Here is a 17,500-nt window from a genome sequence, read left to right as displayed (position 1 = left end):
ATATATATATATATGGATCTTTTCCTTTTGATAACCTGGTAGAATGTGTCAAAAGAAAACATTATTTTCACTTGGCTTTTTTGATAAATTTGTAATTCGTTTGTTTAACGTAGTTTAATTTTTCGAATTTTAACCAATCCATATATATATATCCATATATATATATATATAATATATATATATATATATATATATACAGGGCGTTGAGCTGACAGAAATGTTAGCATGCCGAGCAAAATGCTTAGTGGTATTTCATCTGTCCTTACGTTCTGAGTTCAAATTCCACCGAGGTCAACTTTGCTTTTCATCCTTTTGGGGGTCGATAAATTAAGTACCAGTTGCGTACTGAGGTCAATCTAATCGACTGGCCCCCTCCCCCCAAATTTCAGGCCTTGTACTTAAAGTAGAAAAGTATATACATACTTACACACATGCACACACACACACACACACACACACACACACACACACATGTGTGTGTTACTGTTGCCTTGCCTTGTATCAGGATAATTAACCCACTTGGTTAATTACCCCCTCTCCAATGTATTAAGAAGTATTAAATCATCATGTGTTGTCCTCAGGGGTAATTGTTCTTGTGGGGTGTATGTTATTGTCCATTGGGGGTAAATGTCCCTGACTCCCTTGCCTTGACATTACATAATAGTTATAAACAAGCGTCACCATCTTGCAAGTGGCATCCATCAATTTTCCATGGAAGTGTGTGGAGTCATAGGGAAATAATGTAACCTTACCTAGAAACAGATTAGGATTGGCTACAGGAAGAGCATCAAGCCCTAGAAAAATCTGTAACCATTTAAAATATCACACACACACACGCATGCTCACACATGCACGCACACATTCCATCCAGTGAGAGATAAATATCATTTAATGTACACAATATAAACATTTGAGCTGCTAATAGTTTCTTGCTCTGGAGTCATGGGTCTAAGCAAGTTCTTAAAACACTCCTTTTGTCTCAGGCTCTGAGCACATGGTCTATTCAATTTGCAAGTCAGGACACTGGCACAAGAGAATTCTTTATGCTATGTACGTTATATATATATATATATATATATATATATATATATTATATATATATATATATATAAGGAAAAGTTTACGAAAATAAACAAAATACTGAAAACAGGTGGTGTACAAAACAAAAACCAGATGTATTAGTATAGTGCTCAGGAATAGAAAAAGTCTTTTACATTTTGAGCCTACGCTCTTCTACAGAAAGGTACACAGAAAAAACAAGGAGAGAAAAAAAGGAGAGAAAAAGGATATATATATATATATATATAAATATATATATAAATAAAGTTTTCTCCCTTTTCTGCTTATTTTAAATTTGATTCCTGATAAACTTTTATTTATTTAGTTTTTTTACCTATAACCTATGAGCATAGTGTTGCCTGCATACCCATGCCCAGGGATAGCATAGCTAAATAATAACGGTAGTAAGAACGGATATTCTTATCCCTTACCTATACATACATACAGACATACATGATACATACATACATACTTACAATACTTACATACATACACACATATACATACATACACACACATACATACGCACATACATACATATACACACACACAGACATACACACATACGTACATACATACACACACATACACACACACACACACATACATACATACAATACACACACATACATACATTCATACACACATATACATACATACATACATTCATACATACATACATACACACACACACACATACATACACACATACACACACATACATACATACATACATATACACACACACACACACATACATACATACATACATACATACATACTGTCCTTTCCTAACCTGCTCCCATTTCTTTCTCCTTCCCCAAACTGATATTTGTTGTGCCCACCTCAGTCTCCATCTCTCATCATCAGTTGCACTCCTTTCACACTCTTGCAAATTTACCTACCTACCACCCATCCATTCTGTCCCCTTTTTCCCAATTCTCTTGCTTTTATTCACCTTGTACCTTGAAGTTATTTTGTCACCATCTCTCCCTCTCTCTCACCCACCCTCACACTGCTTTCTAGCTGGGGAAACCATGAACCTCCTCTTCAGCAAGACATCTATCCCTGCTCCCCTATCAACTTTACATATCTTTCATTATTATACTCCACTCATTTCAGGGCCCTTGACTTGTGAGTTCCTTCATGACCTCACTATAACCCCCCCCAAAAAAGCACCCAGTACACTTTGTAAAGTGGCTGGCATTAGGAAGGACATCCAAATGTAGAAAGCATGCCAAAGCAGACTTATTCTTTGTAAGCCTAGTACTTATTCTATCAGTCTCTTTTGCCAAACCGCTATGTTACGGGTACATAAACACATGGGCATCAGTTGTCAAGCGATTTTGGAGGGACAAACACAGACACACAAACACACACGCACACACACACGACGGGCTTCTTTCAGTTTCTGTCTACCAAATCCACTCACAAGGCTTTGGTTGGCCTGAGGCTATAGTGGAAGACACTTGCCAAAAGTGCCGTGCAGTGGGACTGAACCCGGAACCATGTGGTTCGTAAGCAAGCTACTTACCACACAGCCACTCCTACGCCTATATGGTAATGGTAATGATGATATATATGGCATGTATATAACAGTAGATGTTTACTATATTTAAATGTGGGTTGTTTACTTTTGTTTGTATAATATAGGGATCTTCCCCATATTTTTACATGGAGATTGATAGAGAGAAATTTTAGAGAAAATATGAATATTAAACAATTTAATCCTTCAGTATTCAGATTACTGTTAAATATAATACTTTTTTTTTAATTCAAATTGTTTTGAATTAATAATGTGTTATCTCATAGCTTTTGGGTTTCAATGATGTGATTGTTTATTTTTAGAATGTCAATGTAAGTTAGGTGTGAGAAGCTAGATATGACTAGTTGTTTGTTCCTTCTTGAGCCATGCCTGGCTCATAAGGGCCGGTTTCCCGGTTTCCTTGGCGTATAGGTTCCCCACCTGAACGGGACATCGGTAGATTGCAGGTGAGCTGCAAAATGCAGGAGCAAAGAGTCGGTAGAAGTTTGCCATTACCTTCTGCCAGAGCCGTGTGGAGCTTAGGTGTTTCGCTCATAAACACTCACATCGCCCGGTCTGAGATTCGAAACCGTGATCCCTCGGCTGTGAGTCCGCTGCTCTAACCACTAGGCCATGTGTCTCCCCAGATACGACCAGTAGAATATTTGGGCCGGATTTCACTAGTTTAAATGCTAAAGGGTAAAATTAAATGCATAGAGAGGAGGATCAGATATATTAAATGACCTAAACTTAGTTGAGAGCATATGAAAAATTTTAATTATAGGTCTGAAATTTTGGCACAAGCCCAGCAAATTCAGGGGAGATGGTAAGTTGGTTATATGGACCCCAGTAGTCAACTTGTACTTGATTTATTGACCCCCAAATGTATGAAACACAAAGTCAGCCTTGGTGGAATTTGAACACTGAATGTAAAGATGGAAAAAATGCCGCTAAGCATTTTGCCCGGTGTGCTAACGATTCAGGCAGATTGCCATCTTAGAAATTTGAAATATTAAACACAATAAATGTGGAAGAAGAAAATGTATTAGAGAATGCTGAAATATTGGACAAAGGCATAGGTGTGGCTGTGTGGTAAGAAGCTTGCTTCTCAACCACATGGCTCTGGGTTCAGTCCCACTGTTTGGCACGTTGGGCAAGTGTCTTCTTCTTCAGCCTCGGGCCAACAAAAGCCTTGTGAGTGGATTTAGTGGACGGAAACTGAAAGAAGCCCATTGTATGTGTGTGTGTACTTATGTGTGTGTGTGTGTATGTTTGTCCCTGCCACCCATCATCACTTGACAACCGATGCTAGTGTGTTTATGTCCCTGTAACTTTGCAGTTTGGCAAAACAGACCAACAGAATAAGTTCTGGGGTCGATTTCTTCGACTAAAATCCTTTAAGGTGGTGCTCCAGTATGGCCACAATCAAATGACTGAAACAAGCAGAAGAATAAAAGGAAATGAAATGTAGGGATACAAATATCAAGTTCAAATTCCACAGCAGTGAAAATATTCATCAGAGACAGTCGTCATGTTTGCCATGAAACCATTACTACTATGATATTGGTACATTTAGTTAATGCTAACGAGGAGGGAGAGGATAAATCACATGACTAATTGTCAACATTGTTGTTTTGATTGTAATTATAATCAAAATAATCATACAGCAATTATCTTGCTGAACTTGTGCTCTCTTTCCTTCCTTCTTTCTCTCTTTCTTTCTTTCTTTCTTTTTTTCCTTCTCTCTCTTTCTCCTCCTCCCACCTCTGAAATACACTTTCAAATTGCTACTTGAAATGTGTTTGAATATGTTTAACATATTTTGATGAATCCAAACTACTTATTGGAATGTGTGTGTATGTGTGTCTGTGTGTGTGCCATAGACACATAACTAAGGATATATATATACACACATATATATATATACACACACACACACATATATATATATATTTATGTATTTATGTATATATGTATATATATATATTTATGTATATATAGATATATATATATATATATGTATTATGTATATATATATATTTATATTTATGTATTTATGTATATTATATATATATATATGTATTTATGTATATATATATATATTATATATATATATATATGTATTTATGTAGTCCTGGTAATTGTAGGCATTTTCATCATATGTTTGTGGGAATTTTGTAGTCTGTTCAATACTTTCTTTACAAACTGACCCTATTGTCTGTGCTCTAAGTTTCCTAGTTTTATTTGCTTATTATTCAATGTTGAAAAGCTACTTCAGATAAATGATTGTGCATTGCTTTTCATGTCACTGAAACATGTTTAAATCCCTATATTTACACTCCTTTAATTACTTTTTACTTCCTAATTAAAGTTTATGTACTTTTCAAGCACATAATCCTTAGAGAATTCTGCTAACAAAAAACCAAAGCAAAACTTAATACATTTAAAGTAGCTGACACAGGAACTGTACATGTGACACAATAGTGTGATGGCATTTAGCATGGTCAGTTGTGTATTTTCAATTCTTGCCTCAGATTGATTGTAAAAATTCTAGAAAACTAACTGAAGGGGTTTTGTGCCATTAATGTATCACCAAAACCGATAGCCCAGGTAATTATTTTTAGGGGATTTCTTCCATACCTTTGGTAATGTGGGAATTTTTTTTTCCATTTATTTTATATTTTGATTAACACCTTTCTAGCTGGACATATTGTTGTTGATTTAGTATTGTTATCAAATGTTGAAAAGCTGCCTCAGATAAAAGACCACGGATTTTTTTTTTAGAATTTGTTTAAATTCTTATTTGCGTGTACAGACACACACATCATTATTATTTTTGAAGTCCACTTTTCCATGCTTGCATGCATCAGCTGGAATTTGTTGAGACATATTTTCTGTGGTTGGATGTCCTTTCTGTCACCACTCTTTGCTTGTTTCCAAGCAGGGTGATACCTTTACCATTGCTTGACATGTCTGCACAGATGTTTGGGAGCAAATGACACTGCTTGTATGCTGATGATGCTTGTTTACACATGTCATGCAATACCAAGACCAAGTGAGACATATACGCGCGCGCACACACACACACACACACACACACACACACACACACACACACACACACACACACACACAGAGTCATCATTGTTTTAATGTCTACTCCATGGCACCTTAACCCTTTCATTACTGTATTTATTTTGAGATGCTCTGTGTTCCTTCCAATTATTTTAAATATAACAAAGAATTTAGTAAAATAACATCGTTATCATTAAGCTAGTGTTAGGAACATAAATTGTGAATAAGATTTGGTGGAAGATTTTAATTCAAAACTGATGAAAACAAGACATTTGTACTAAAGAGCCAGAGCCGGTTTCAGGCAGGTTGGTCACGAAAGGGTTAAGCAAGTGGCTTCGACTCTATTGTACTAGAACCTTGGGACTGCATTTGATAGATGGAAACTAAAAGAAACCCTTTGCGTGTGCGTGCGTGTGTGTGTGTGTTTGTGTATCCTTGTGTTGACCTCATATGTTAGTTGTAAATGAGCATAACCATTGCTCAAACGTTTGCTTGTTCGTTTCCACCATTCCATGGAAACCTGTTTGGCCAGGAACTGGATGGAGGTCAGTGATATTGCCTTACTTGGAAACAAGTGAAAGTTGGCAACAGGAAGAGCACCCAGTCAGAGAAAAAAATCTGTCTCAACAAATTTCATCTGAGCCATCCAAGCATAGGAAAGTGGATAGTAAAATGATGATGATGATACTCACACACACACACACATGTGATAAGCTTTCATGCGGTTGTTTCTATATACTGTTTTATATACACATATGTGTGTGGAGGCAATTATGCAGATAAACAAATTAAACAAATCAAATATATAAAATATAACAGTTTGGGTATGAAATACAAAATATGTAAATGTGTCTAATTTGTTTACCTCACATAATTGCCTGGAAACCTGCTCAACTTGAGCCCTCTTATTGCCTTTCTTTACCTGGTGGAATCATTTCCCTGTAAACACATCGGAGCCTAAGTTTGCATCCTTTGAGCACTAATAAGTGTTGTCTATATGGAGAATCTCTGGATCTTATCTGTGGACTATATACATGTGTGTGTATGTGTGTGTGTGTGTGTGTTTGTGTGCTCCTTCATCTTGATATTGCATGATAGTTGTAAAATAAGTGTCACTCTCATACAAGCAGCAGCATTCATTTCTAGTCTTCCATGAGAACATGTCTGGTCATAAAGAAATATTACCTTGCTTGAAAGCAAGTTAGGGTTAGTGACTGGAAGAGTACCCAGTTGTAGAAAATTTCTACCTTAATGAATATTTTGTTTGACTCTTGCAAGCTGAGAAAAGACGATGTTAAAATGTTAAAGATGATGATGATGATCATGATGATGAGGAGGATGAATAAGTTAACTTTTGATGCTTGGTCTTCTTTTTGCAGAGAAATTTGGGAACCGAGATTACAGTTTGTCAATAGACAATGCAACTCTCGATGATGATGCGGAATACTGTGTTGTTGGACGAAACCTTGTTGGAGAAGTAAGGCACTGTGCCCAGCTTATTGTTGAACCAGTGGAAAGTGTTAGCAAAGGTTAGTTAATGAATTCTGAATTTTTATATATATATATATATATATATATATACATATATATATATATATATATATATATATATGTGTGTGTGTGTGTATATATGTATATATATATGTGTGTGTGTATATATATATGTATATATACGTGTGTGTGTGTATATATATATATGTATATATATGTAAAATGGAAGAAAGTCCTAAAAATGTAAATAAAATGTAAATAAAAATATATATATAATCATCCAACATTCTGACTACCTTATTAATTATATATATATATATTATATATATATATATATATATATATATATTCAATGAAATTCCAACTCTGTTTTTTATATTTTATTTATATTCTTTTATTATATTAAAGTAGAATATAGAATATATAGTATAAATAATATATATAGTGTAAAATATTCAACATTTCAATCTATTCAATAAGACAATCAATACTTTATTTCATTTTACACTATTTATATTATTTGTACTATATCTTTATATATAAAAGAGAGGTTGTGTGCTGTCTGTCTCCTACGATTTAGATTCCTAACTACTCCCACATTTTGCGGTGCAGTTTAACCAAAACCGGGTATCTTATAGTCGTGATTCATATCAAGCCCTTCTGGGTATTAGTGCGTGTCTATGATGAATCTACGACTTTAAAAAAAATTTACAATCATTTGTTTCCCATTTTTAATGCATTTTTTGGCTATTATATACGGGAAGTAACTCTCTAAAATGTATTATTAAATCTCAGAACGTAAAAAGCTACAGTAACACCCCACCCCTTTGTGGTTAGCCATATTGAGATGGCTATTATACTTTACCTCTCTAAAAAGGCTTATATAGTTATTTCCCTTACAAACCCGAGCAACGCCGGGCGATACTGCTAGTATTCTATATTCTACATTAATATTATAAAGAATATAAATAAAACATAAAAAACAGACAGAGTTGAAATTTCTTTGAATAATATATATCCCTCTATACACAATCATACAAACCCCTTTATATATATATATTTCTCTCTCTCTCTCGCATACCCTCCATCAGACACCTACCATATTCTGAGCGCCTTGTTTCCCTGGGCATGGATTCACTGAAGCTCCGGCGTCTGGCGACGGACTTGGTAAACACCCACAAGGTTATCAACCACCTCACCAACAACAACACTGAACACCTTTTTGATCTCCATGTGTCTAACACACGTGGACATGCCTACAAAGTCAGAAAACAGCACAGCTCCCATGACTTTCGGAAACATTTTTTCACGCTCAGGGTTGCTGAAGCGTGGAATAAACTGCCTGCATCAGTTGTTGACTGCCATGACACTGCATCCTTTAAGGCCCTCATGCTTCCCGAAATGCGTCGAAACTACACCTGATTATATATACACTTTAGATGAGTTGTAGTGCACCTGAGCACTGTACACAATTATTATTATTATATATATATATATATATTATATATATATATATATATTTCTATTTTGGATTTGGTTTGCAAGATTCTTTATGTGAGTTCGTGTGTTGAAGCATATTCTGTTGTGTCTGAGGAGAGTCATTTTCTTTTTGTGCCTTATAATTTAACACACTCACCGGTAAAATTTCCACTTATTCCTTATTTTTCTATTGAAAAGGTTGCAAGACGCAACAAAAATTTTAGGAAAATAAAAATAAGAAATAAGTGGAAATTTTTTCCGGTGAGTGTGTTAAATTATAAGGCACCAAAACAGAATGACTCTCCCTAGACACAACAGAATATATATATATATATATATATATATATATACTCTCTTTCACTTTCACTCTCTTTCACTTGTTTCAGTCGTTTGACTGCAGCCATGCTGGAGCACTGCCTTTAGTCGAGCAAATCGATCCCCATTATTCTTGGCATGTATATATATATTATATATACATGCCAAGCATAATGAGAGCTTCCTCTACCCCTGGGAAATCTATTTAACCCTTAGATGGGATCCTGACAGGTACTGCTCTTCTTGGTCAGAGTAAACTTAAAAGTAATGATAATTAAGGGGTGACTCCATACTCCCTACAACTCCAGGGCTCCTACACTGGAGCTTCGCTACCTTATGCAGTTTAATGTTATACACAGCACTATATATATATATATATATATAGATAGATAGATAGATGCATGCATACATACATACATACATACATACATACATACATACATACATACATACATACATAAACATGCACCTACTTTTGCAGTATGTATGCAAGTCATTCACACACATTCACTCAAAATTTATTTTATTGATCTGACATTAGTTTCTCATTAAAGTTCTATGCAATTAACTTAATAATCATTTTATATTTTTTTTTATTAATTCTTATACCAATTCTTAAGTGGAGGAAAGTGAAAGAAAGGAAGTTACAAAGATGACATCATCACCAAAAGCATCCGATGTCACCAAGGTTCAGCCGGATGCTCACAATGGCAGTGTTGGGCAGAAGGCATCTGAGGAACCCTGTGTGAGAGAGGAGAAACACATTGAAAACCTCAGTCGGAAAATGACTCGGACCAAAGATAATGTCTCACATGTAGCAGAAGACATGCTTCAGTCAGCAGATGAGGTAAGTCGACATGGCTACATGACTGTGTTGATATCTTTCCTGTTGTTGTTGTTGTTGTTGTTGTTGTTGATTAGCACTTGGTCATTTCTCACTGATCAGGTTTTTGATGAAAGACCTTCCAGCCATGACCATCACGACTTTTATTCAGACAATGTCTCTAGGGTTTCTTATTCGTTTGAGTATTTCTATTTTTTAAGTGTTATTTGATGGAAATTTGGTTGCTATTTCTGGAAGGTCCAGCAACTATGTAGAAGTACTCTGTCGTTGGTTTGCTGTGTGTGTACATGTCAGTATCATTGCAAGTATACATGTTTGTGTATGTGATATGAGATTTTTATGTGTATATATGTATCTTGTTTGTATGCATAAATATGTGTGCTGTTTATATATATGTGAATGCTGTTATGTGTGGGCGTGTCAGGCATATATGTTTACATAAAATGATATCATCTAAAATCGACCAGTTTTAGTAGTTCGATGAACTAAAAACTGAACGGTTAAAGGCTCCTTTCTGTATCAACCATAAGACAGTTTGGTTTGTATAAGGGAAGTAACTCTTCAGTAACACCGGTTAGTCGAATGGCAGTTATCAAACTTGATATATATATATATACACACACACACATACACACCACACACCACACACACACACAACACACACACACACACATATTACTATATATATATATATATATATATGCATCATATATATATTATATACATACATCATATGTATATATATATATATATATATATATATATATATATATATATATATCTTTCTATATAAAATGAAGTTGTGTGTCTGTCTCCTACGATTTAGATTCCTAACTACTCCCACATTTTGCGGTGCAGTTTAACCAAAACCGGGTATCTTATAGTCGTGATTCATATCGAGCCCTTCTGGGTATTAGCGCACGTCTATGATGAGTCTACGATTTAAAAAAAAAATTACCATCAATTTTCCCCATTTTTAATGCATTTTTGGCATATATAAGGGAAGTAACTCTTTAAAAGTTTATTATTAAATCTCAGAACGTAAAAAGCTACAGTAACACCCCCCCCCCTTTGTGGTTAGCCATATTGAGATGGCTATTATACTTTACATCTCTAAAAATGCTTATATAGTTATTTCCCTTACAAACCCGAGCAACGCCAGGCGATACTGCTAGTTACTATATATTTGTGAAAAGGGTGGACGTCTCAGAAGCAGTTGCGCAGGCAAAAGTGTTCGAAAATATTGTCAGATTGACTTGAAAATTTGCACCCCTATGTTAAAAGTGCTAGGGAGTTTGCATGGCAACTTTGAGTTTGCTCAATTGAAAGGCGTGGCCTCTAGGGTAAAATACCTCATCTTTAAAATGTGGCCCGAGTAGACCCGAATGAAATCGGGTTATAATACTAGTATATATATAAATGTAATCGATTTCGAAGCTTCTTACAGCTGCATCATCATCATCGTTTTACGTCCACTTTCCATGCTGCCACGGGTTGGACAGTTCGACTAAGAACTGGCCAGCCGGGATGCTGTACCAGGCACCAGTCTGATCTGGCAAAGTTTCTACAGCTGGATGCCCTTCTTTGCTCCAACCACTCTGAGAGTGTAATGGGTGCTTTTTACATGCCACCTGCATGGGAGCCAAAGGTTTGATAAACCAGATTAAACCCAAATTAAAAGAGTGACTGTTGACCTCTGATGTCATTGTTGTGTATCAGTGTTGTAAAATTGTATATATATCCTTAGTGTGGTAGCTAAGTATTGCACACTCACTAAAGGCGGCAAGTTTCTCATAAATATCAGCCCTGCTCAGTAATATAATCATGGATTAGACTGTGAAACTAATTTTCCTGGTCCCTGGTATATGAAGTGTTGTGGAAAGTTGTCCAGAGATAGCATTGCACACACACTACTAGTTGTATCATATTGTGTACTGGGTAGAAGGTGACACTGGGGTGGTGACAAAAATAACCGACTGATGGCATGCAACAAAGCAACATTTTAGCAGTATCTACCTATTTATTACTTACTTTTACATTTTAGAAGTGAAGGTGCATGGCTCAGTGGTTAGAGCATCGAGCTTACGATCATGAGGTTGTGAGTTCGATTCCTTGACTGGGCTGCATGTTGTGTTCTTGAGCAAGACACTTTATTTCTCATTGTTCCTGTTCACTCAGCTGTAGAAATGAGTTGCAACGTCACAGGTGCCAAGCTGTAATGGCCTTTGCTTTCCCCTTGGATAACATTGGTGGCGTGGTGAGAGGAAGCTGGTATGCATGAGCGACTGCTGTCCTTCCATAAACAACCTTGCCTGGACTTGTGCCTCGGAGGGTAGCTTTCGAAGTGCAATCCCATAGTCATTCAGGACCAAAGGGGGTCACCCACCCCTTTTTCCATCTTAGAAATCTACCCTTTCTTCTCACATTCTGCATTTCTCTTAACTAATTAGTAGTAGTAGTAGGGTGCTAAGAGCACCATCTGATCATGATTGTTGCCAGAGCAGTCAACTGGCTTCCGTACCTGTGGCATGTAAGAGGGCACCATTCGAATGTGATCGTTACCAACGTCGCTTCACTGGCACGTGTAATAAGATTCGAGCGAGGTTGTTGCCAGTGCCACCTGACTGGCACCCATGCTGGTGGCATGTAAAAAGCACCCACTATACTCTCGGAGTGGTTGGCTTTAGGAAGGGCATCCAGCTGTAGAAACTCGGCCAGATCAAGATTGGAACCTGGTGCAGCCATCTGGCTCGCTAGCCCTCAGTCAAAATCGTCCAACCCATGCTAGCATGGAAAGCGGACGTTAAACGATGATGATGATGATGAATTAGTCTTTTAATTCACCAATTATTCAGATTCGTTCATCCTCTCCTCTCCCTGCTTCTTTCTATCAATGGTCAGCTTGTTATTTGTATAATGTTCACTCTTTCTTTTTGGCTTTTACACTTACGTCTGATAAACTTTAAGATTTTATAATGGGAGGTCATAGTTTTTATCTTGATTCAATCATTGAACTGTGGCCTTGCTGGGGTACCGTCTTGAATAGTGTATTCAAAGAAATCAACACCAGTATTTGTTTTTTATCATGTCTGGTGCTTATTTTATCAGTCTATTTTGCCAGACTGCTAAGTTATGGGGATGTAAACAAACCAACACTGGTTGTCAAATGATGGGCAACAAACATAGACACATGCACACACACACACACACACACACATAAACACACAAATACACACACACACACAAACACAAACACACAAATACACACACACACTTGATAGGCTCCCATACAGTTTCCGTTTACCAAATTCGCTCACATGGCATTGGCCAGTCCAGGGTTATAGTAAAAGACACTTGCACAAGATGCCGCAGAGTGAGACTAATCCCATTAAAAAAATTTTAACTGAAACTCATTGTCTTCATAATAATTCTCTTCTTACAATATCTCTTTTACTTGTTTCAGTCATTTGACTGTGGCCATGCAGTGGGACTGAACCCGGAACTATGTGGTTGGTAAACAAGCTACTTACCACACAGCCACTCCTATCTCCATATATTCTGGCAATAATTTGTTTTCAAATCTAATAATATACACTTGAGAACAAAAATTAAGTCAGATTGAAGTGTCTTAAAAATTGTTATGTTTTAGTTTTAAGTAACGCTTATTTCTACCAGATTACTAGATGTAGCATGGTAGCACCATGGACATTGTGACAATAACCACCATATGGAATGCAACACAACTTTGTCGCTTTGCAATTTTCATTCACATTTCAGTGATTAAGAAACTTTCAGCTTTATATTTTACATAATATCTTCAAAAGAAAATAATAAGCTAAAGGAGAAACATATGACCATATCTTTGAACCAGAATCTGAAACATCTGAGGGAATTAGAGGCTCGTGTTTATTTACAGAACATTATTTTGCGAGCGTCAATGACATTTTAGTTAGTTCCTTAATTATTTGACTGCACATTGCAGTTGATGCTAACCCCCTATAAGTCTATGAGTGTGTAACAATCATCATCATTTAATACCCGTATTCCATGCTGACGTAGGTTAGACAGTTTGACAGGACCACAAACTAGTGCCTCTGGGCTGCATTGGTTTCCAGAGTTTGCTTTGCCAAGGTTCTTATAGATGGATGCCCATCCTAATGTCAGCCACTTTACAGTGTGCCATGGGTGCTTTTTTTCTTGACAAAGATATTTCTCCTCATTAGGAAAAACAACTATGGAAACTCTTGTAAAAAAGTAACAAGGGAAAACTTTTAACTGAGAGAACAATATCTGCTTTCCTTTGTCTTTCATCCTTTTGGGGTTGATAAATCAAGTACCAGTTGTGTACTGAGGGTTGATTTAATCAACTGGCCCCCTCCTCCAAAAATTTCAGGCCTTGTGTCTAGAGTAGAAAAGATTATTATTATTATTATGAATGTGGCAAGCTGGCAGAGTCGTTAGCATGCCAGGTGAAATGCCTAACAGCATATCGTCTGTCTTCACATTCTGAGGTCAAACACCATCAAGGTTGACTTTACCTTTCATCCTTTTATGGGTTGATGAAATAAGCTGATTTTTTATTGCCCACAAGAGGCCGACATAAAGGGGACAAACACACATGCAAGAACAATTAGCACATGAAAAATGAATAAAATGAAAATTTTACAATGAGGGTGAAACGGTCACTCCGGCCCCGCTCCGGAATGTTTACGTGATTTCAATTATTTCAAACATTTATATGTTTGAAATACCATAAATCCTTGAGTATAGTCTGCCCTTGAGTATAATTCACAGGGGATTTTTACGGGGCTGTAACTCTGAAAAACCTAAACCTTGTATATAATACGCACCCCTTCTCTAACTTGAGTCAAGGAGGTCTATATAACGTCCTTGGTTTGTAAAAATGTATACGGTAACGTCCTTTATTATTATTGTATATATAACATAATGCAAACGTGTAGCTTTTTTGTGCATTTTGTTTGCAGAAAATAAAGAAGTAACAGTAATAACGTTTAATAAATGTTGCTTACTGCAAGTTATGGATGATTCTTTTATGACTTCATTGCTTTCAGGCTTAGCTTAAGGTATTTTCGCGCCTGACATCACAAACTGCGTCTGAATAAATATTGCTGGATATCAAATAGAGGCTTGGACATTGCTTAGAAAATATTTTTTATTTTTAACCTCGTATATAGTATGCACAAGGGATTTTGACCTTTAAATTTTGGGGAAAAAATGTGGATTATACTTGAGGATTTACGGTATTTTATGGGTTGATAAAATAAGTACCAGTTTGACACTGGGATCGATGTAATCAACTCATCCCCCCACTCCGAAATTGCTGCCCTTGTGGCAAAATTTGAAACCATTGCTATTATTATTAAGGTGGTGAGCTGGCAGAATCGTTAGCATTCCAGGTGAAATGCTTAGCAGCATATTGTCTGTTTTCATGTTCTGAGTTCAAATTCTGCTGAGGTTGACTTTCATCTTTTCAAAGTCAATAATTTGAGTACCAGTGAAGCACTGAGGTCAATGTAATCGACTCCCCCAAAATTTCAGGCCTTCTGCCTATAATAAAATGTATTGTTATTATTATTATTATTTTCTTTGCACAGCTTCTATGGTGTCAGCTCTTCGCTACCAGTGAACTAAGGTAACACCTCTTATTTTTCGAGCACCTTCTGGAATATTCCAGCGGTTCCAAGCAGTGTTGTTTTCTGCAAGTGCTCCACCCTTATTGCAGCCCCTATTTGTTCCATGTACTTCTCAAGATTTAACTCACTGTTCCCAGGGCTCCAACAATTATTGGTACTACTACCACCTTTTACATTGACCACAACTGCTTAATCTCCCAAGCTAACCTGTCATATCTATCGACTTTTCTTTCATCCTTATCGCATACCCTGTTGTCAGCTGGGAATGCTATATCTATGATCCAGCATAGTTTGCTTTCTTTCTCAATTAAAACTATGTCTGGCTTCCTATTCTCTATCTCATAAAATCCCACAAGATATAATTTTTATTATTAGTTATTATTATGAGTTGTTGTTGTTGTTATTATTATTATTATTATTATTATTATTATTATTATCTTTTTTTTTTCTTCTTTCAAATTTGCTTCCATTTCTTGCCAAGTGTCTTCCCGACTCCTAGGGCAAAGAAACTCATAGTATACATTGGTAGGCCATTAAACTAAACTCACTAGTTCATTCATTTAAAAATTTTTTTTTTTTAAGTTAAATTAAAATACATGGGTAGTAATAGTTCTATTTTACATGGGTAGTAATAGTTCTTACATGGGTAGTAATAGTTCTTTATTATTATTATTATTATTATTATTATTATATTATTATTATTATTATTATTATTATCATCATCATCATCACCATTCCCGACAAAATTTTTAGCAGCATTTCATCAGAATTTATGTTCTGGGTTCAGACTCTGTGTTTGACTGGTTGTTATTCATCGGATGCTAGAAGGGTGGAAGTCAAACATGGTCTTGACTGGATTTGAACTAAGAACATGGAGGGATGAAATTATATCCTCGGACACATTGTCATAATTTCTGCAAAATTTTCAACCAATAATGCTAATGATTGTTTTTTATTAAGGTAATAGTTTAGCAACTTCTAAGGATTATTTGATTACATTGAACCAAGTACTTCATGGTACTTCATTTTATTAACTTAGGGGTTAGCCTCAGTGGGACTTGAACTTGGATTGTAAAGAGCCTGGACAAGCACTGTAAAATGATTTGTCTTATACTTTAGTGATTCTGCCAATTGACCACATTTAACAACAACAATAGTGCCTAGTACCCTTATCAGACGGGGAGTCATGATGTGTATATTGGGCTTTGTATATTTTACCCCAGTGTCACTCTGATGGCATGCATTACTCTCTCACTTAATAATAATAATAATAATAATAATAATATAATAATAATAATAGTAATAATAATAATAATCATAGCCATATTTTGAGAGGAATTCTTTGGGGTTTGGATAATTCACCTTCGGAAACATGAATGCTTCGTTCAACATCCTTAAACAATCCTTATTCAGGGACCTTTTGAGCGGGATGGGCTACTTGACCTGAAGAAAATTCTAATTGGGCCCCACCTGTAAGGTCATGTGCTGTTTATCTTGGTATGATATCACTGTCATGCACATATGGTTGTGATGCATGTGCTTGTTGTTGTACCCTTATCAGACAGGTAGTCATGATGGGTATACTGGGCTTTGTATTATTTTACCCCAGTGTCACTTTGATGGCATGCATTACTCTCTCACTCAATAATAATAATAATAATAATAATAATAATAATAATAATAGCACCATCCGTTTGTGGCCATTGCCAGCCTCACCTGGACCCCGTGCCGGTGGCATGTAAAAGCACCATCCGTTCGTGGCCGTTTGCCAGCTCCGTCTGGCACCTGTGCGGGTGGCACGTAAAAAGCACCCACTACACTCACGGAGTGGTTGGCGTTAGGAAGGGCATCCAGCCGTAGAAACACTGCCAGATCAGACTGGGCCTGATGCAGCCTTCTGGCTTCACAGACCCCAGTTGAACCGTTCAATCCATGCTAGCATGGAAAGCGAATGCTAAATGATGATGATGATGAATAATAATAATAATAATAAAAATAATATTGATAATAATATGCATGTACATGGTGTACCCTTATCAGATAGGTAGTCATGATGGG

The 17,500-nt window shown here is 36.3% G+C and overlaps 1 protein-coding gene across 6 annotated transcripts in view; it reads left to right on the top strand.

Moving 5' to 3' along the window:
- Positions 1-17,500, top strand: part of LOC115215681 (titin) — a 247,123-nt gene that overhangs the window by 129,836 nt on the left and 99,787 nt on the right. For all 6 annotated transcript variants that reach the window (XM_029784952.2, XM_036505800.1, XM_029784953.2 and 3 more), the window contains 2 exons: positions 7,039-7,188; positions 9,565-9,791. In XM_029784952.2, the coding sequence (XP_029640812.1) occupies positions 7,039-7,188; positions 9,565-9,791 (377 nt within the window). The remainder of the gene's footprint in view (positions 1-7,038; positions 7,189-9,564; positions 9,792-17,500) is intronic.

Source organism: Octopus sinensis, linkage group LG9 (assembly GCF_006345805.1).
Source record: "Octopus sinensis linkage group LG9, ASM634580v1, whole genome shotgun sequence".
Classification (NCBI taxonomy): domain Eukaryota; kingdom Metazoa; phylum Mollusca; class Cephalopoda; order Octopoda; family Octopodidae; genus Octopus; species Octopus sinensis.
The sequence above is the reverse complement of the archived record's forward strand: the minus strand, read 5'-3'. Positions and strand labels throughout refer to the sequence as shown.